At 59.6% G+C, this 20743-nt stretch overlaps 1 protein-coding gene across 1 annotated transcript; it reads left to right on the forward strand.

Annotated features, from left to right (window-relative positions):
• The first annotated feature begins 13472 nt into the window (after positions 1-13472).
• ETFBKMT (electron transfer flavoprotein subunit beta lysine methyltransferase) lies at positions 13473-16618 on the forward strand. Its single transcript, XM_004611331.2, has 3 exons — positions 13473-14183; positions 15070-15200; positions 16123-16618. Exons 1-3 carry the CDS (start codon positions 13939-13941, stop codon positions 16494-16496), a joined length of 750 nt encoding a protein of 249 aa, XP_004611388.2. The 5' UTR covers positions 13473-13938; the 3' UTR covers positions 16497-16618.
• The last annotated feature ends 4125 nt before the right edge of the window (positions 16619-20743 follow it).

Raw genomic sequence — 20743 nt, forward strand, 5'->3', positions numbered from 1 at the left:
CTTATCCTCCCTGTGGAGTCGGCAGTGGGGGGCCTGGACACCCCAGTTTACATCCACACGGACCCCGACAATCTCCAGCGAAAAGGCCGAATGCAGCGAATGCGCTTTCACCACAGCTGGCCGGCGCGCCCCGACTCCCTCCAGGAGGCACGTGGCCAGCGTGCGGCCACCAACGACCAGCAGCAAGATGAGGCATTCTTTCGCCTTAAATAAATAAATGAGTGTGGCGAGGAAGCGGCACCCACCCACGGGCCCGGGCCTGCTTTCTCAGCCGAGCCTGGCGCACGGGCGGGGAGCTGGGGGGGGGGGGGGGGGTGCAGTGGCTCATGTGACGGCTGACTGCTGAGACCAATTTAGGGGGAATTATTTCCTCTGGCTGCGGGAAGCACCAGGGCTCCTGGGGATAAACACCACTTTGGGGCTTCGCCTGAGATCTGTAATTGCAGAAGCTGCTTTAAAGGGAAACAAACCCAAACCAAGAGAATGACCGAAAACAGCTCAGTTTTAACCTCCCGAGGACCCCGAGCACCGCAGCCCCCCCAAGAGGTGAAGGTCAGACCCGGGAACATCTACACATGCGCGTGTAGCACAGACAGAGCCACGGGCCCCTACTGGATTTAACCTTCTCACCCCTCTGTGCCCTCACCCACCCCAGGGGTTACTGAAACCAGCCGTCAGGCCCCGAGAGCTGGGTCAAGGGGCCGAGTGTGGCTTAGCAGTAAGAGGCTTGGGTTCAATCCCCCTCACCGGATGTCTCCCGAGCGCCACTGGAAGCTCCCCCAGGCGCCCCACGAGGTGTGACCCCAAAACTAACAACAATAAGGTAGCTGTCAAATGTCATCCCTGTAAAGGAGAGTGCTGCGGTATAGGTACCTAGCAGGCTGCCTCCCCTCACAGGCAACCCTAACGTGAGGTAAGCCCGGCGTGCATGGAGCCTGGCTTTGCTCTCAAGCCCCCCGTGCCCCACCCACACACGTAGAAGACAAACATCTGCACATCAAATGATGCAAACGCACGTCCCACCACTAAGTGTTTTTTCACTCACGGTCACAGCACGCAGGCGTGTTTAGCAGTGACAGCGTTTTCTCTGCTAGGACGCAGCCTCTGGAGCTTTGCACTTGGGTTGTTCCAAGCAGCACCACGTTGGACCACACTGAATGACCGTGGCTCAGAAACCAGCCCCGGTGTGATAGCTGGGCTGCTGTGTCCCGCTCACCCACGGCTGAAGATGGAGCAAGTCGACTGTTTGCAGGGTGGGGCACGGGACGTGCTGGAATCCTGCCTCTCTGCTCCTCGGGACCCGGAGTGGACGGAGGAAGCCTGGCATTCTCTCCAGCAGGTCTACACGGCACTGCTGCTCGGGCGCAGCGCTGACATTCCCCCCAGAGGTGGGCAGCAGCCCTGAGCTGGCCCCTCGGGGGCTCCCTGCAGGCCCCCTTGGCTGTGCCTGGGCAGCACCATGCGGGCCACTTATGCGGACTTACTCGGGGCCACAGAAGTGTCCCAAATGCACCGGACATGGCTTCAGACGCAGGTCAGGAGGCAGGGGGGAGGCTGAGGCCGCCTGAGGGCCACACCCCGGGCTTCCCAAGACTCTCTCTTCAACCCCCTGCTCCTGCCCAGCTCAGGCCCCCAGCTCGCCTGCGCTTAGGGCCCACCAGAAGCCATTCTGGATTCTTCTTCCTTGACGCCTGGGCCCCGGAGAGGGTCGCCCTTCACATGCCCCCTGAACCCCAACACCGGGACGGCCTCTTGTGTGCTGCTCTCTCCCAGCCTCTCTTTTCTGGGCCTCGGGCCCTCCCCGCTGGGTGCTGGCATGGGCCCCTCGGTGCCCGGGTTCCGGCATGGGCCCCTCCCTTCATGCTCAGGTGCCGGCGTGGCCTGTGCCGGGATGGCCACGTCGCTCTACTCGTCAGCACTGGGGTCAGGGCTGCAGCCTTGGCTGTTCCCCGGACCCCGAGCTCCCTCGCGCACTCTGGTCCCACTGGACAACTGCACCTCGGCAGGAAGCGTCCCCGGGCTCCCCTGGAGGCCCCCACCCCTCCGGGGCCAGTGCTCGGCAGCCCATCTCTGGCCAGCCAGGAGGGCCACACGGTCGGTGTTCAAGCTCTGCCCTTGCAGCGCTGGGCCGCTACCACCATGCCCACGCCTCCCAGGGGACTGGTCAGCGGAGGGCGTCTGGGCTGTTCCCCCATCGGCCGTGAACCCTGTGCCCGCAGACGGGCACAGGTGGGGACAGCCCGGGAGCATGGCCCGCAGAACCACTGCAGGGACCAGGACAGAACCGGGCAGAGCCTGGGGCAGAGCTGGGAGCTGCTGGGGTGAGCCCAGGTGAGACCAGGCCACGCTCGGACCAGGCCACGGTTGGAACAGCCGTGCTCAGGCCCGGTGACAGTGGGGGCAAGGCCACTCTCGGGCTGGCGTGTCACAGCCGCCCTGACCCAGCACCCGGCCTGGCGGGGGCAAATGCCTGCCCTGTGCCTGCACTCGGAGGTTCCTGTCTCTCGGTTCCGCACTGTCCTGGGGGCTGTGTCAGGGGTCACTTCTGGAGGGGCAGTGCTGGGGGTGGACCCTGGGCCAGCTGCGGCAGGGCAGGTGCCTCACCTGCCGGGCTCTGTCTCTGGGGCCCGCGGACTCACTGGGACTAGGGTTGCATGTCCGCGTGTGTGAGAGCTGCTTGTGGCTGGCAGCGGGCAGGGACAGGCCATGTGAGGACAGTCCGTCCACAGGTCAGTGCAGGAGGACGCGGGGGTCTTCGGCCTGCAGCCTGCCTGGATGTGAGGGCCAGGACTAAGGGGACCCGGCACACCTTACCCCAAAGCATCGCCGCAGACAGGCACTGACTCTCACAGCGTCACGTACCCTCCCCCGCGTCCCCGAGTCATGCTAACGGGGAGGAGGGGACACGCAGACCTCACTGCCTGCACGGGGCCCCTCACCAGGTCCTCATGCCCCTCCGGGCGGACGGTTCCCTCCTCCCCCGCCCCAGGGCAGCTCTCACTAGCGGTGCGACCACGAGTCACCAGGAGCAGCAGCAAAGGCCCTGAGCCAGCTGAGGGCCATGGGGACCTGCCCGGACCCCAGACAGGGACCCAGAGCCTGTGTCTGCCTTGGCGCCCTCTGCCTGCAGGGGGCAGTTAGACCGGCACCTGCCCCCTGGACGCTGCTCCCCTGCAGGAGGGCGGTTAGACGGGCACCTGTGCCCCTGGACGCTGCTCCCCTGCAGGGGGTCGGTTAGACCCAGTGCTGGGCAGGGGAAGGAGCCTGCGAGGGGTCGCACTCGCCCCCTCCCTGGTCGCCCACGGGCCAGGCCGGTGGCGGATGCGCCCGGGCGCCCCCTGGTGGTGGGTCCCGCCGCAGCAGCCGCGCCCCTCTCCAGCCCTCTCGGGGTACCCCGCCCCCAGGCCGTGCTCAGGGCCCGTGCAGGGACCGCTCTCAGCAGCGGGGTGGAGCTGCACTTGGCCCAGGGACCACGAGGCGCTGGGGGTCCCAACGGGGTCCCGGCACCTGCACCCCTGCCCTCCCTGGGCCACACCCAGCCTGGTTTACGTCCTGGCACGGAAAACAAACTGCCCATGAGAAGTGTGGGGTCTTCGGAGAGACCCACTCACCCTCCCGCCTCCCTGCTGCCTCTGCTACCCGGGACATGGGGGCAGGGGAGGACCCTGGGTGTCCAGGAGGGTTCAGGAAAGGAGCTTTGGAGGTGCAGGTAAGGGCGAGGTAAGAAGTTTTGGGTGCAGGTGTGGGGGGAGGTACGGAGCTTGGGGTGCAGGTGTGAGGGCAGGTGTCAGGGCAGGTGGCGAGCTCGGGGGAAGCCGCCCACGACCAGCCCTGAGCTAGCCCAGGACAGGAGCGCATCCCTGGGCGATGCAGACACGAGCTCCTTGGCGAGGGAGAAACCGAGGCAGCAGAGGAGAGGCTCCCAGAGCAGCCGGGGTCTGGGCGGGACGAGCGGCCACAGAGTGACGAGGGTGCAAAATGCTCTGCTCCTGCGTAAGGAGCCCGCCGCTCCCGCTCTGCCTGGCTCTCTGAGGGAGCCCCTTGCACCCAAGGCCCCAGGGCACCCCGTCCCCCTCCTGAACAAAACTCCTTAGGGCCACCGGGTGCTGCCTCCCGTGTCCGCCCCAGAGCCTGGGTCCAGAGCGTGAGGGACGCTGCCGTGCCGCCCTCCTGCATCCGGGTTGGAGGCCACTGGCACTCAGGGCTAACTGCTACTACTCCTGGCTTTGTGCTCAGGGATCACTCCTGGTGGGGTTCAGGGGATCCTCTGGGGCGTCAGGAATGGAATCTAGGTTGAAGGAGGCAGCCTCAGTGTCCCCTTGCCAGGGAGAGGGGGAGCCACATGCTCCCTCTCCCCCACAGCCTAACCCACTTCATCCCCAAGGTCCTGCGTCCACACCCCAGGAATCCTGGGTCCATAAATTCTGCCCTGGAGCCCACAGTGCCCCGGGCCACGGCTAGAGACAAACAGGAACTTCCTCACATCCTCCTGACCTGGCCAGTGGATAAGAAATGTAAAGAGGGGCTGGAGCGATAGCACAGCGGGGAGGGCATTTGCCTTGCACATGGCCAATCCGGGTTCGATTCCCAGCATCCCATAGGGTCCCCAGCACCGCCAGGAGTAATTCCTGAGTGCAGAGCCAGGAGTGACCCCTGTGCATCGCCGGGTGTGATGCAAAAAGAAAAAAAAAAAAGAAATGTAAAGACCCCAGTTTCCACCTGGAAGGGTCTACGGAAGAGCCCTCTCCTCTAACTTCCCGGCAGCCTCTGTAACACTGGTCAGTTGAGAAACTCGGCTGACCAGAGCACCCCTCGTAAAGGTGCTGCTTTTCGCTTAGTGCTGTACCAAGCTCCTTTTCTTTTCTCTCCTACTTTCCAGTAAGCTTTTCTCCTGTCCAGCTGAGTCCGAGCATCTTCATTATCCAACATTCGCTCTCCTGAAAGCGTTGAGGAGCCCGGGAATTGCAAAGGGACAGAGACCGAGGCTCCTGTCAGCGGGTCACCCCCAGGTGTTCGGGGCAGCTCCTCCGCCCCCGCCGTGAGAGCACTGGGGGGGGGCATGGCGGGAGACAGCAGGGGACCGTGTCAGAGAGCAGAGCACGCGGCTGAGCACAGAGCCGGGGGCCCTGGCGAGCAGTGCGGCTGATCCTTCGCAGGCCTTTCAGCACGGGGCTGCGGTGGTTCTCCAAGGTGGCCACCTCCACCCTGGACTGTGCTGGACACTGCGCCAGAGCTCCCCAGCGACCCCCAAATGACACCAATGTCCACGGTGCAGCCCTACGGGGAGAGCGTGGACGGGGCGGCCGAGGGTCTGAGAGCAGGGCGAGGAGGGGACGCGGCTGTCCCCGTGCTGAGCGGCCTGTGAGGCGCCAGGTCAGGCCACGGCCCCTCCTCTGGGCTGACCAGAGCCGGCTTTGGTCTCTCGGTCTCAAAAACGACTCAACAGCTGCCGGGCTTAGCTTCCAGGCCGGGCCCAGGTTTCACCCAGGAGTGAGAGTTTGACAAGCCCTGGGCACCACCAGGTGTGGGCCCCAAAGCAACAGAAATGCCCCCAAGGAGTGGGAAAGTGGAGGGAAAGGGCCCAGCTGGCGGGTGGAGGTGCTAGAACCCCGTTGCGGGCTCCTCAGGCCCCTGTTCTCCCCTGAACGCATCTCGCTGGCCTGTTGCTTCACTGCCGTGTTTTCTCTCGAACACATTTCCCCTCTTCTCACATCGAAGTTCCAATTAAAAAAATCTACTTTGTTTTACTAAAAAAAGTTTTGATATATGTTGGGGCTGGAGCGATAGCACAGTGGGTAGGGCGTTTGCCTTGCACGCAGCCGACCCGGGTTCAATTCCCAGCATCCCATATGGTCCCCTGAGCACAGCCAGGAGTAATTCCTGAGTGCAGAGCCAGGAGTAACCCCTGTGCACCACCAGGTGTGACCTCCCAAAAAAAAGCAAAAAAAAAAAGTTCTGATATCTGTGATATAGTTGAGTAAAATCAGATTTCACGGTAAAAACTGGGTAGATGTTCCTGATGGGGGAGGGCTCTGCAGGCGGGCCAGGGGTCACGGCAGACGGCTCCCCACAGCTCAGTTTGTTCGTCTCCACCCGCCCTTTGAGACCCTTTCAACAGGAAGTGGCCAGAGGTGAGTCAGTCCCGGCCTCTTTAGAACAACTGACAGTGGGGACTAAACTACCCAGCACCAATGGGAAACAGCCATAGAGAAGTTTCCCTGTGGGCGAGAATTCCCAGGAAAGGGAATAAAGAATCAGTTCATCAGGAAGCAGCTAGTCTGACTCCGCGCCCAGCTTCTAGAGAGATGGAAGACAAAGCCAGCAGCCAAGGCCAAGGCCATCTGCTGACCCTGACTGGTTAGCCGGAGGGGGCTGGCTGCTTTCTGGAACCCTGGCTTCCTAAAGATACGCTTCCCCGGGACCAGCGCAAGAGTGCAGCAGGGAGGGTGCTTGCCTTGGTCCCCTCAAGCCTGCCAGGAGTGAGCTCCCAGCACAGCCACATGTAGCCCCCAAACAAAACAAAAGACCCTCTAGAGCATCCGAGTGTGTGAGGGCGTCGTTCCGGGTGCGGCTCGGGCTGGGCTGTGGATGCCTGGCCCGGTGCCGTCCAGGGGCACCATATGAGCATGGGCTGCAAGCTGCTTTCTAACAGCTCTTTTGGGGGCAGCAGGAGTGATGACAGCGGGTCTCTGTTGGTCCGGGACTCCCAGGTTCTTCAATATTTTCAAGAATGAAAATATTGAGTAATAAAAACGCTCAGGCTGTCATGACGTTTGCATATAAGTGGATCAGCATGGAAAGTATCATGCTAAGTGAAATGAGTCAGAAAGAGAGAGACAGACATAGAAAGATTGCACTCATCTGTGGAATATAGAATAATAGACTATAAGACTAATGCCCAAGAATAGTAGAAATAAGTACCAGGAGGTTGTCTCCATGGCTTGGAGGCTGGTCTCTCATTCTGGGCAACTCAGAGAAGGGAACACCAAGTAAAATGTGGTCGGAGGTCATGAGGGGGAAGGGTGATGCGGGCCGAATACAGACTAGAGACTGAACACAATGGCCACTCAACACCTTTATTGCAAACCACAACACCTAGTCGGGGAGAGAGAGAACAAAAGGAAATACCCTGCCATAGTGGCAGTGTGGGATGGGGGGAGACGGGACTGGGGAGGGTGGGAGGGATGTTGGGTTTACTGGTGGGGGAGAATGGGCGCTGGTGAAGGGATGGGTTATCGAACTTTGTATGGGGGAAACATGAGCACAAAAATGTATAAATCTGTAACTGTACCCTCACGATGACTAATTAAAAATAAACTAATAATAAAAAAAAAATGCTCAGGCTCAGAAAGCAGAGAAGTTCCCTGGAAAGTAGAAGAGAGAGGGGAAAAAGAAGCCCCCAGATGGGGGATGCAGGCAGACAGGTAGATAGGAAAGGGCCCCCCGCCACCCCATGGCAATGGAATTCCTCGGGAGTAGTAAAACCACCTAGCCCGAAGGAAGTCGGATGCCTTGTGGGTACAGGAAGCAAGACCTGATAAGACCAGAGACCGCAGGACCCACCCTCTCACCCTCGAAGAGGCTCCAGCCGGAACAAAGGTCAAGGAAAGAAGTTTTCAAGGAAGACCATCCCAACTCTGCCCCACCCCCTGGCAACACCCTAGACTGGTATGAGGGGCAGATTGCAGAAACCCTATAAAAGCCACCTGGGACAAAGGAAGGGCGCACTTGTGCTCTCTGGGCCCATGTGGCCGAGTGCATGTGTGACCTGCATCTCCCCTCGTGAGATTGTACTCTCTCCGCCTCGGAGAAGCCTGCATCTCTCTCGAGCGCGTTACTCTCTGTCTCACTTTCTCTCCCTCTTTCCCCTGCCTCAAAACCTCCGAATAAAATCTAGTTTTACTTTGCTGCTTGTCAACTCCTGAAATTCCTTTCTGTGAGGAAGACAAGGACCCAGAAACCCTGGGGAAGGCCTAGGGCTGACTCCTTTCTTGCAAAGAGCAATTCCTCACTCCAGCCCGATCCGCAGGTCCCTGAGAAGTCGGGTGGCGGGACCAACTCCCGTGCCAGGAAGACCAAGCGAACATCAGGCGTGGTTTGAGGCAGGACTTGAGGGGCTTATCGCAGACTTTCTCAGTCCGAGTCTCCCCAGCCGCTCAGGGTGGCAGAGGCAGACTGGCAGAAAGTGACTGTCTCTCAGCTCTGAGAGCCCACCGACTTCACAAGGAGAAACAGTACAGGACCAAGTTCACTACTGCTCCTTTTGTGGGGGTTGATCGGGACTCTGGGCCTTTTTGTTGCAGGAAGTCAAGATAAGGGCTTGTTAGAGGCCCCTTGAAAACTGGGCTCTTCGCATTTCTTATCAATTGACAAGAACACAGAGGGAATGCGGGCCCAAAGCTCTTGTCTGGCAGGTGCCTTAGGTATCTCCCATTATCTTGGCCTCACAGGAGCCTAAGCTTTGGGCAGAACTCCGTTAGACAATTGCTGACTCTCTGCTTATCAGAAAGAGCCCAGGAAACTGCAGAAATGTAGGCTAGGGCCGTATAAAATGGAACTGCTCCCAGCAGCTGGCCGGGGAAACGGGGGAAACGGGGGAAATGGAGGCTCCCTCTGTAAGCAGGACTGCTGGGTCATACGGTATAGCTCTATTTTAATTTTATTTATTTATTTTATTTATTTATTTATTTTTTTTTGCTTTTTTTTTTTGGGTCACACCTGGCGATGCACAAGGGTCACTCCTGGCTCTGCACTCAGGAATTACCCCTGGCGGTGCTCAGGGGACCATATGGGATGCTGGGAATCGAACCCGGGTCGGCCGCGTGCAAGGGAAATGCCCTACCCGCTGTGCTATCACTCCAGCCCTAATTTTATTTTTTTAAGGAATCTCCATATTTCCCGCAGGGGCTGACCACACACAATGCCACCCAAAGTGGGAGAGACACGAGCTCCTTTGTCTCCACGTCCCCACCAGGACTGGGTATTCCTAGACTTTTGACATACACCATTTTTACTGAGTGAAGTGATACCTGATTGTCCTCTAATTGGAATTTCCCTAATAATAAGTGACAGTGAACACTGTTCCGTGTCTACTGGCCCATGTCTGACTTCAGAGAAGTGTCTATTCATTCCCTCTACCCATTTTTTATAGGGTTTACTGATGTTGATATTTGTGACTACTTTGTATATCTTAGATAGTAGCCCTTTATCTAACTACTGTATACAAACACTTTCTCCCACTTTTAGGGATCACCCCTGCTGGTGCCTGGGGAACCATATTGCAGTGCTGAGGGTGGTACCAGGGTTGTTTCATGCAAGTTGAACTCTTGACCACTGACCCGCTGTACAGGTAGGGGCCAGGAGGACGGAAGGAGATTTGTTATAATGTGTTCGCTCCATCAAGCACACCGAGACAATCCACGGTGGGGAAAACAGGTCTTTATTACTCCTGCTGCTCAGACCTAGGCCAGGCAAGTATCTGAGGCCTTAGACAAAGCTCAGGGGTCCCGGAGCCTGTTTTTATCGGCATCACTACAAACTCATGATCACTTGGCTTCACTCTCAGGAAACAGGAGGGGCCGTACATGATGACACCTTATCAGAATGGCCACAGGGTGTTCCCTAGAATCAGCATTTTCTTGCACAGGAGAGGGAAGTTCATCCCCAGGAGGAGATCTTTTCAAGTTTTCTGGGCTATGGGCTGGAGTGATAGCACAGCGGGGAGGGCGTTTGCCTTGCACGAGGCCGACCCGGGTTCGATTCCCAGCATCCCATAGGGTCCCCTGAGCACCGCCAGGGGTAATTCCTGAGTGCAGAGCCAGGAGTGACCCCTGAGCATCGCCGGGTGTGACCCAAAATGCCAAAAAAAAAAAAATGTTTTCTACCCACTAGCAAATTGACAGGAAAGGCCACTCTCAAAGCCACTTTGACAAAGGAAGCGCGCTGCTTATGCCAGGCCCATGGTGCCTGCGTGTCCCCTCTTGAGACGAGACTGGGGCTCTGGAGAGCCCTGCCTTCTCTTTTGAGTGAATTCTTTCCTTCCCCTTCCTAAAAAACCTCCAAATAAAATGTTTCTACTTCACTGCACGTCTACTGCTGAGACTCTTCTCTGTGAGGAAGACAAGGGCTTGGAAGCCCTGGGGAAGGCCTAGGACTGACTGACTTTCCTGCAAAGAGAAATTTCTTGCTCCAGCCTGACTCCGCGGCTTCCCAAGAAATCCAGTGCCAAGAAGACCAAGCAGATGGAGGTGTGGCTTGACGGCCACCTGGTGGGGCTGGCGGGACCTGAGCTCCGTGCCACCCGGGGGCTCAGCCGCTGACTTTATCTGTCCTAGCCTGGTCCAGGGTGGCAGCGGTGGGTTGGGAGAAAGTGACCACCTCTCTCTTCTCAGCCTCACACAAGCTACCCAGGGGGCTCACCAACTTCAAAATCATCTTTTAAAAGTACAATCTATAAACCAATTATAAAACCACCGTAACACTGTAAATCGCCTGGTGGGGAAGGTCACCAGGGAGGCCTGGGTGGAGAAGGCCCTGCCGGCCCCGAGCTCCAAGAGACCCAGCTCAGCATCCTCTCTGCGTGTTAGTGGCTACATTCCCGACCATAACAGAGACAAGCTCATCCACCCACCTTTGTTAAAAAGGTATCTGGGGAAGGGTCTCAGCTTTCCTTTGGAATTCTGTTTTCGGAGGGCCCTCCCGTAACCTGGGAACTCCTGGCTTTATTCCCCTGTCCCTGTCTTTCCTCAAATAAAGTCCTAACTGAATGTAAAGTAAAAAGTATTTGCTCAAATGCTCTCTGGTCACTTGTTTCAACTTCAACTGCTTGAGCAGAGCTGGGAGTAATTCCCGAACCCCCTGGCTCATTCCCAGTCCTGCCCTAGAGAAAAGTCCGCATTGCATTACCTAATTTTTTTTCAGTTTTTTTTGTTTTTGTTTTTGCTTTTTGGGTCACACCCAGTGATGCTCAGGGGTTACTCCTGGCTCTGTGCTCAGGAATTACTCCTGGCGGTGCTCAGGGGACCATATGGAATGCAGGGGTTAGAACCCAGGTCGGACTTGTGCAAGGCAAACACTCTACCGGCTGTGCTATCGCTCTGGACCCCTGCATTACCTAATTTGAAACAATAAAGTTACAGGGATGGAAACAACACATGGTACTACACAGGGACAGACTGTGGGGCAGATGGATTAGAACTTTAGAACTGAGCACCTCAATGACAAACCCACAGATACACGAACAGCTAATTTACAGATGATGGAGCTGAGTTCATGAAGTGGAGTAACAACAAATGTTGGGAAAACGGAATAGTCACATGCAAAAAAAAAAAAAAGTTGGATCAGTCTGTGTCTCGTACCTTACACAAGTCAAATCAAAGTGGATCAAAGACCTGGGGATTAAACCAGATTTCATAAAACACACTCAGGGAAATAGGGGCAGGTCACTCCAGAATTTGAGCCTCAAAGATTTTTCAACATGATTCCACTGACACAGAAAGAAAATGAACAAATATATTTTTAAATTTTTCGGGGGGGGGGGTTCAAGGGTGATATGCATTGGTGCCCAGTTACCACTCCTGATGGAGCTCAGGGGATATATGGGTGCCAGGAATCAAACCTGGCAAGGCAAGGGCTTATTTGACGTATTGTCTCTGTTCCCTCTAAATAACCTTTCCCCATCAGAGTGGCATATTTTGGGGAGGCACAAAAGGTCCCCCTCCTTTAGAAAGGTTGAATAGCATACTCAATGTCATACATGTTACTCATGTGATTGAGTAAGTTGTCAAAAGAAGCCATTAAGAAAAAAAGATTTAAGGGGCCAGAGCGATAGCACAGCAGGTAGGGCGTTTGCCTTGCACGTGGCAGACCTGACTTCGATCCCCTGCATCCAATACGGTCCTGAGCACCGCCAGGATAATTCCTAAGTGCAGAGCCAGGAGTAACCCCTGAGCATCGCCAGGTGCGACCCAAAAAGCAAAAAAAAAAAAAAAAAAAAAAAAAGATTTAATGTAGAATAAAACCTTCACTTTCACTTACTGGAGAGCTGACCCCAACAAAACTACAGGTAGGTATTTCAAAGCGAAATCGTAAATCACTAAGGAAAACACAGGCGGATCAATCACTCCAGGACTTGGACCTCAAAGATGCTGTCAATAAACTCCGCCTTAAACTGGTGGTCTTCAGGAGGTCAGGCCAGAAGGCAAATCTGCAGTGTTGGTAAGAGCAAGTCACCTCTCCCGCCTCTCTCCGACGGGCAGCGGCCAAGGGAAGTGCCCGACCTGCCCTGGCCCCGCCGACCGTCCCGTCGATGGCATCACGACACACGCAAGCCCCCCCCAACACGAATGACAAACGTCCCCACGTGCCAGCAGCACCAGGGGAGGGAAAGCACAGCTGGCTTCTCCCGCGGTGCCCTGGCTTCTCCGGACAGGGGTCGAAGCTGCCCCCTCGCCCTGGGGCCGCAGTCCAGAGAGTGGGTGCGGGGCGAGGGGTCAAAGCAGCGCGGCCGGCCCCAGGGTCAGCCTGGCCTGGGGACGCTGCCGTCTTTCCCTAAAGAACAGAAACAGGCGACCCGGCGAAGCCCAGGGCTCCTCCCGGCCCTGCACTCAGGAGTCAGCGCGACAGTGCTCGGGAGCCCCATGGGACGCCGGGGCTCGAACTCGGGGTGGCCGCGCGCCGGGCACTCGCCTCCCCGCCGCGCCCCCGACACGGGCCACTTCTCGCTGATGCCCGGAACCGCGAGCTCGGGCTTCCGGGGGGCTTCCACCGCCGGGGGGGCCCGGCAGGACCCCCAACCCACCCCCGGGCCGGCCGCGCCAGGCCGCGAGGTCCCGGCGAGGGCGGCCCCTGGCCAGAGCGAGCCCGTGACGCCCGGCCCGGCCGCGTGCCGCGCCACGAGGCGGCGTTCGAGAATGTTCGGGAATGTTCTGACAGGGCGCTCAGGCCTCGGACGCAGCCTGCGGCCGCGCGCAGGACAGCGCAGGGGGTCAGGGAGGGCTCGCCGGGAAGCTGCGGGCGGGGGGCCCCGCCTGGGAGTGAGGCCGGCGCCCGAGGGAGGGGCTGGACGCGCGACAAAGGGGACACTGCCGGACCGCACCGCACCACAGCGCGCGCCCTCTGCGCATGCTCCATGCTGCCGGGTCGCCGCGCCACCGCTCTGCGCATGCTCTGTGCTGCCCGCCGCCGCCGCTCTACAGCGCGCATGCTCCGCGCCGCCTCGGTTTCCACCCCCTACCCCCGCACGCCAACTCTCTGCGCATGCTCCGCATTGCCTCAGGAGGAAGGCGGGGGGCACTTCTCTGCGCATACTCCGTGTTGACCGGGCGCCGCTGCTTTACAGCGCGCATGCTCTGAGCTGCCCGTTTTCACCGCCCCCGCCACCGTTTTGCGCATGCTCTGTGTCGTCCGGGTGCTGCGGCTCTACTGTGCGCATGCGCCGTACATCCTGCCATTCCTTCTGCGCATGCGCCACACTGCCTGGGCCCAACGCTCTGCGCCTGCTCGGTCCTGATTTCTGGGCTCGGGGGCGCGGAGGCCAGTGACCGACCACCTTGCAGGCCAGCCTGTGAGCGGGCCGCTGCCCCGGCCCACGGCCCGTTTGCAGTGTGGGGTCCCGACCCACGGCCCGTTTGCTCCCGGGGTGGTCCTGACCCGAGGCTCGTTTGCACGGGGGGGGGGGTCCCGACCCACGGCCCATTTGCACCCGGGGTGGTCCTGACCCGAGGCTCGTTTGCACGGGGGGGTCCCGACCCACGGCCCGTTTGCACCCGGGGTGGTCCTGACCCGAGGCCCGTTTGCAGCGGGGTCCGCGTGTCGGGCTCCGTCCCCGAGCGCCGCCCGGAGTGACCAGCCGGGGCCGGCGCGGGCCGGGCGTGGGCAGCGGCCAGGGGGCGCGGCGGGGCGTGAGCGCCGTCTGTCCTCCCCGCGTCCCGTCGGGCCATGGCCCTGGCCGCCGCCTGCGGACGGGCGCTGCGCCGCGGGCTGGCAGGCTGGGCGCTGGACGCCCGCGTGAGGGCCTTCCTGGAGGCCAACACCGAGGTGACCAGCCGCGGCAGCCTCACCCCCGAGATCCGCCTGCGCCTGCTCACGCCCCGCTGCAAGTTCTGGTGGGAGAGGGCCGAGCACTGGCCGCTCGGGGACCCCTACTGGGCCATCTACTGGCCCGGAGGCCAGGCCCTGTCCAGGTACCGCGCCCCAGGACCCGCAGGGGCTGGCAAACAATCCCCCTGCTTCGGTTTTGCTTCTGAACTTTCAAGTCTTATTAATACAGTTTTAAAAGAATGGGGGCCACACCTGGCAGTGCCCAGGACTTACTCCTAGCTCCGTGCTCATCTGTATCCCAGATGGGGCCCCGGACGGGACTTGGGTCGACTACAGGCCATGCAAGCGTCCCACCCGCTGTACTATTGCTCTGGCCCGGTGATTTTTTAAAAATGGCATTTAAGGGGCCGGAGCAATAGCACAACGGGGAGCGCGTTTGCCTTGCACGTGGCCAACCTGGGTTCCATTCCCAGGATCCCATATGGTCCCCTGAGCACCGCCAGGAGTGATTCCTGAGTGCAGAGCCAGGAGGAACCCCTGTACATTGCCGGGTGTGACCCAAAAAGAAAACAAAGACATTTAAGAGACATCTAACATGATTGCCACCCCCAGGTAGCAGTCACGCGTCCCAGCCTGAAGAGACCCTCGCGGCTCTAAGCAGGAGTGCTTAGTCTGACCTTGGGTGATTTTTCTGGCCGCTTCTGGATCCCAGCCAGGCTTGGCTAAAATAACACACTTCTCAGTGTGGGCCCTGCGGCCCCCAGGAATCCCATGAGGGCTCGGGGGAGGGTGTCCGTGAGGAGGGGCAGAGCAGGACGAGGGGGCTGACCGGTCGGGTCGGACACAGGCACCGTGGGGAGGCTGGTGTGGCCCTGCCCGTCACTGCCGACAGGGCAGTGCAGGTGACCCCACTGCCAGCTCTGCAGGGTGACACTTGCTTCCACTTCCGTGACTCTCCTCCGTGGGCCCTGTGTGTCTGCAGTGACCCCAGGGCGCTCGTCGCTGGTGACTGCCTGTCCTCCCCCTCAGGTTTCTCCTGGACAACCCTGAGGTGGTCAGGGGGAAGTCTGTGCTGGACCTGGGCAGTGGGTGTGGAGCCACGGCCATTGCTGCCCAGATGAGCGGGGCGTCGCGGGTCCTGGCCAACGACATTGACCCTGGTACGCCTCACAGAGGACGCTGTTTGTGCCCGTGTGTGGTCCTGGGGCCCCCGCAGGTGCCCCTCGGCGGGGCGGGCGGATGCCGCAAAGGCCGGTTCGGTGCTGGGCGGGAGCTGTGCTGTGCTCAGATTGTCCGAGTTCCACCTCCGGGGTGGCCTGTGTGGAGGGAGAGCTGTGCCCAGGGGTCACTCCTGGCTCTGCACTCAGCAATTACTCCCGAGGTGCGGGGGAATGCAAAGGGATGTTGGGAGTGGAACCCGGGCTGGCTGTGTCCAGGCCAGCACCCTTCTTCTTTTTTTTTTTTTTTTGCTTTTTGGGTCACACCCGGCGATGCTCAGGTGTTACTCCTGGCTCTGCGCTCAGGAATTACTCATGGCAGTGCTCGGGGGACCATATGGGATGCTGGGAATAGAACCCAGGTCGGCCGCGTGCAAGGCAAACGCCCTACCCGCTGTGCTATTGCTCCAGCCCCGCCAGCACCCTTCTTGAGGCATCGCTTATACCGGGCGACTCTCCCTGCCCGAGCAGCTCCCACCAGCCTTGCCTGGGGGTCAGTGAGTTTCTGCTGAGCTCGGCGTTTCCAGGTGTTCTGTTTGTTTTCACCAGAGCCATTTCTTTAACAGGGTGATAAATCAGAGTGCCATAAACTCTGGACTTCTTTACCTACTACAAAATAAAACAATTTTTAACGTAAAGGGGGAATTCATAGCACTCGACTTGCTTGGGGGGTGGGTGTGCTTGGGCCACACCCAGCAACATTCAGGGGTTGCTCGTGGCTCTGTGCTCAGGAATCCCGGCGGTGCTTGGAGGACCATACGGGGTGCCGGGGACCGGACCCAGGTCGGCGTGGGTGGGGCGGGCGCCCTCCCCGCTGTGCTGCCTCGGCCCTGCGCGGGTTTCTGAGTCACGGTGGTGTCTCCAGTTGCAGGAATGGCCGTGGCACTCAACTGTGAATTGAACGGACTCAGCCCTGTTCCCGTCTTAACCCGGAACATCCTGGATCTGAAACAAGAGCCCTGGGACGTGGTGGTGCTCGGAGACATGTTTTACGACGAAGCTCTGGCGGACGGGCTGGCGCGGTGGCTGGAGCGCTGCTTCCGGGCCCACGGGACTCGCGTTCTCATCGGCGACCCCGGGCGCACCCAGTTCAGTGGACACGGCGTGCGGCGGCAGGCACGCTGCCTGGCCGAGTACGAGCTGCCCGAGCCCACGCGGCAGGACAACAACGGGCTGACCTCCAGCGCCGTGTGGGACTTCCGGCCTCGGCCGAGCCCCGGGCACGCGGCCCCCGGCTAGCTGGTGGGCTGAGGGGCTGCCACCGGGCTGTCCCCTCACGCCTGAAGCCGGGGAGGGCCCAGGCCTGGGGGACACTGCCCTGTGCTGTCAGTGAATCAGAATAAAGGCGAGCAGAGGAGAGACGTGGGCCCCTGGACGTGGCTGGGCTCCGGGGGTCCAGGCACCAGGAATGCCCGAGGCGGGTGGGGTGACGGGTCTGACCCAGGTTTGTCCTGAGGCTCCTCCACGGCCCAACACACAGCCCTGGAAGTCTCTCCGTCGGGGCCACTTGGTCCTTTTTCCTTGTCATCTGATGTGACTTTGCTTGCCCTACCCTGAGGGGAACCCAGAAGCGGGGAGAAGTGTCCCCACGCCCCGGCCCCATTCTCTGTCCCCGATCCAGGGGCGAGTAAGACTCCTGAGCCTGGATGCCAGGCGAGGGCTGTCCCTGGGCACGGGGTGTGACAGGGCTCCGAGTGCGCCGGAGGGCACCTCCCCTCTGTGCTGTCTCTTAGGCTGCTGCTGGTGACATTTTTCTCTCGGCCCCCGGGTCCGCGGGGTGACCTCCTGTCGGTCCAGGTGCAGTGGGGAGGAGGCTGAAGTGGAGCGCATAAGTACGCAGAAGCAGCAGAGTCGGCGAAGAGCAGGGGTGTGCTGGGGGGAGCTCGGGGACGGTGAGTCATGCCAAGAGCAGCTGTGCAGTAATTAGACCTTTGCACACCACCTATTTTTCTCTGACAAAGGATGTTTTGATAGAAGCCCTGGTTTTGGATAGCCACCCAGTGTTCACTTCTGGAAGCGGGTACAGGTTGGTAAACGTTTCTCAAGGGGAGGCCAGGCCTCGGCTGGGCATGACCCAGGTGCCGAGTGAGGCTGATGGGGAGTCCCGGGCTCTGTCACCACATGCTGGGAAGGGCGAAGGCGTCTGCTCACAGCCACACAGACTGCTGAGGGAAGCTCGGCGCAGGGCAGGGGGCGGGCCCACCCCACCCTCTGCCCGCCAGGCCCTGTGGTGGTCTGATTCTCTGCCCCGAGGGTCCTGCTCTCTGCGCCACTTGCTGCCTTTCTCACGGACTCTCAGACTGCTCCGACTGACGCGTCTGCGCCCGCCAGCCCCACGCTCAGTGCCAGGATGGTGGCAGTGGCGGGACCAGCTGGCCCGAGATGAGGGGAGTCCCCAGCATGGACACGGTGAGCTGGGGCCACAAGGGCCCCGAACGTCCTTCGTTGGGATTCCTGAACTCTGAAGTCAGTTTATAACGATGCCGTGAACCAGCTTCGAGGATGAAGGCCTCGAGCAGACGCGGGGCAGTGTGCAGCCCTGGGCTGTTGTAAAAACCTAAAGCACACACATGGGCGTGTGCACTCACGGGCTCTCCAGGCGGCTCTGTCTCACCACCCGCGTTCAGTGCTCTGGAACCGCTGTGTATGGGCTGGATCGGGACGGCCGTTGGCCAAGGACAGGTGAAGGAAGAACGAGGACCAAGCTGGTTGCTGATTAGTTACTGTTTATTCAATCTTCCATCTTTCTCTTCTCCAACACTCCCTGCTCCGGCCTCTCTCTGCATCTACTGCAGCCTGGATTCTCCTTCACTCTCTCTCCGCTCCTTGCCCTCTAGGCTATACATAGCCAGTAGCAAAGTCAACATAAGAAAGCCCTTCCAGAGGGCCATCAGGTTCAAAGGGAACACTACCAAAGCCCTTCCCGACTGTCAGCAGGCATAATACTGCTAAAGGTTTTTCTTCTTTCCTTAGTCCAAGAACTTATTCACGTCTTAATACTAGTTATTTTTGTATAGACATAGCTAGAGATACATTGAGGCTTGCAAGGCAGCTCTCCTGGCAACATCTTGCCACAGACTCAGACTACAGCACTCAGGCCAGATTAATCATTCCTAACCCTAGCAGGGTCCGAATCTAGTTATTACTTTTTGGATCATGACAGCATTTGTCCATGACCAAGCTCTTAATTTATAGTTAAGCATTAGGCACTTTGGCCAGGCCCATCTCGATGCCAGGGTAGCACACAACTCACCACTTGCCCTGGGTCCGTCCCATCCCTCGTCAGGACCCTGCTTTTGGGGGTGCTAGGAAGTAAGGGCAGCTGAGGCTTAGGTCAAGAGAACAGATGCCCAGGAGGAAAATATCATGTAGAGTCAAATGACTCCCAGGTTACAAAAGCATAGCATTTGCTACAGTCTTCCTGTGTCCATACAAAAAGGACTTTGAATAAACTATGCAAAGGACTCAAGGAGAAGAGAAAGACAATATGTATGAGTCAACAGAACACTAAGAAAGAAGCTACAAATAAACACAGGAATGGGAGCACTGTGACGGGAGTAACCCAATAAACCTAAACTACCTGAGGCTATGTTATCCTACACTGTGACTTCCCAAGCACGAGCACTGCAGGAGAGAGCCCTGGCGGCGCAACTAACAAAACTAACCAAGAAGCCGAGCGCGTGCTCCCTCCATCCCTCCCCTTCACTTGGCTTTGGGGTCACACCCTGTGAGGCTTCGGGGCTCACTCCTGAGTGCTCAGGGCTCACTCTCGGAGGGGCTTGAGGGGACGTGTATGGGGACTGAGCCCGGCGGGCTGTGCAGGGCAGCCGCCCCCTCCGGCAATGAACCAGGTTTTGCCGCATCCAGTTTCTACGGGCCTCTCGGGGCCTAATGAAGGTGGGTATTTGATGTGCTCTTGCCTTTGCCCAGGGCTCACCCCTGGCGGGGCCTGGGGCCACAGGGACGGGAGGGTGCAGGCAGGCGTCCTGCCTGCTGGACTCTCCCCGGCTTGCAGGCGCCCTGCGCGGCTGCCCCCCCAGTCTGCCTCGGGGGAGGAGGGAGCTCTGGGTTTCTTTCCAGTGATCCTGCACGGGGCTCACAGCACTGCTGCCGACAGGGCCTCAGGTCACTCTGCCCGGCAGCGCCACCACCTGCTTCCCTCCACCCTGGCACTGCCCCCTGGCACTGCCCCCCGGCCCCGCCCGCAGCCTGTGTCCTGCTGAAGACCAGTTCTCATGCACTTTGTTTCACTGTCTTTGACTGCCGTTGTTGACGTGCCAGTGAAATTACAGGCTAGAGCAGGGAGAGGAAGCAGTTCAGCTGGGGGAGGGGGTGCCGCAGGGACAGGGCGGGCAGAGCAGGGGTGGGGGGGCGGGAGCGGAGGCGGTCGGGTGGCTCTGCCTGTCCTCCGAGGTTACTCGAGGCAGCGGCAGGTGCTGCTGAGGGGCAGACTCCAGACCAGGTGGCCCCTGTCGAGGCCCTGCCCCCCCCCTCGCACCCGAGTCTCATCAGACCCCAGTTCCTGCCCGCACCGAGGGGCCTGCTGGCCTGCAGACCGACAACCGCAAGTCACAGCCTTCGTTACCTCCCGAGACAGGCGCGGCCGGCCCCGTGCCCGCCGCCTCTCAGGCAAGCAGGGGAAGAGGAGAGGGGCCCCGCTGCCCACCTGAGTCGCGCATGGCCGCTCGGCTGCTCGCTAGGCTCCTGACAGGACGGCTCCGGGCCCTGTCCGCAGCAGGCACGAAGTGGGCAGCCCCACCGCCATTAGGAGCCGGGTGCCATGTGAGAGGCCCCGTGCGGGTGCTGGGCGGCGGAGTGACCGGCATGTCCCCCGGTGGCCCCTCTCAGCCCGACCACGCCTCTCACTCCTGCGTCTGGATCAGAGGAAGATCTTCAGTTCCCGCAGGGCTCGGGCCCCCCGAGGAAGAAGTCGAGTGTACTTGCAACTTCTTTAAAACACTGATTTCGGGGGCTGGAGCGATAGCACAGCGGGTAGGGCGTTTGCCTTGCACGCGGCCGACCCGGGTTCAAATCCCAGCATCCCATATGGTCCCCTGAGCACGGCCAGGGGTAATTCCTGAGTGCAAAGCCAGGAGTAACCCCTGTGCATCGCCAGGTGTGACCCAAAAAGCAAAAAAAAAAAAAAAAAAAAAAAAAAACACTGATTTCACGCTTACAGATTTTGGCAAGGAAGATTCGTCACCAGAGGAGAAATCTATATTCAGTGGCGCCAGGAAGCGGAAGGTCTCTATCTCCGGAGACGCCAGCGCTCTGCACGGCGGGAGGCAGGGGATGGGCGGGAGGAGCTGGGGTCCTGCACGTCGCCCCCCCCCAGGCTTGACCCCAGCACACTATGGTTTCCCCGAGCCCTGCCAGGAGTGAGCCCTGAGCACTGGCGGGTGTGCACCCCCCACCCCAAGAAATTTTAATAAAATTGGGGCTGGAGCGATAGCACAGCGGGGAGGGCGTTTGCCTTGCACATGGCC

This window comes from Sorex araneus, chromosome 10, assembly GCF_027595985.1.
Source record: "Sorex araneus isolate mSorAra2 chromosome 10, mSorAra2.pri, whole genome shotgun sequence".
Classification (NCBI taxonomy): Eukaryota; Metazoa; Chordata; class Mammalia; order Eulipotyphla; family Soricidae; genus Sorex; species Sorex araneus.

What these genes read in the sequence shown, in the direction of transcription:
- ETFBKMT (XM_004611331.2), top strand. Translation starts at nt 13,939, where the DNA reads ATGGCCCTGGCCGCCGCCTGCGGACGGGCGCTGCGCCGCGGGCTGGCA. An exon ending in GGAGGCCAGGCCCTGTCCAG is followed by an intron (nt 14,184 to 15,069) that starts GTACCGCGCCCC and finishes CCTCCCCCTCAG; the next exon opens with GTTTCTCCTGGACAACCCTG. An exon ending in GGCCAACGACATTGACCCTG is followed by an intron (nt 15,201 to 16,122) that starts GTACGCCTCACA and finishes TGGTGTCTCCAG; the next exon opens with TTGCAGGAATGGCCGTGGCA.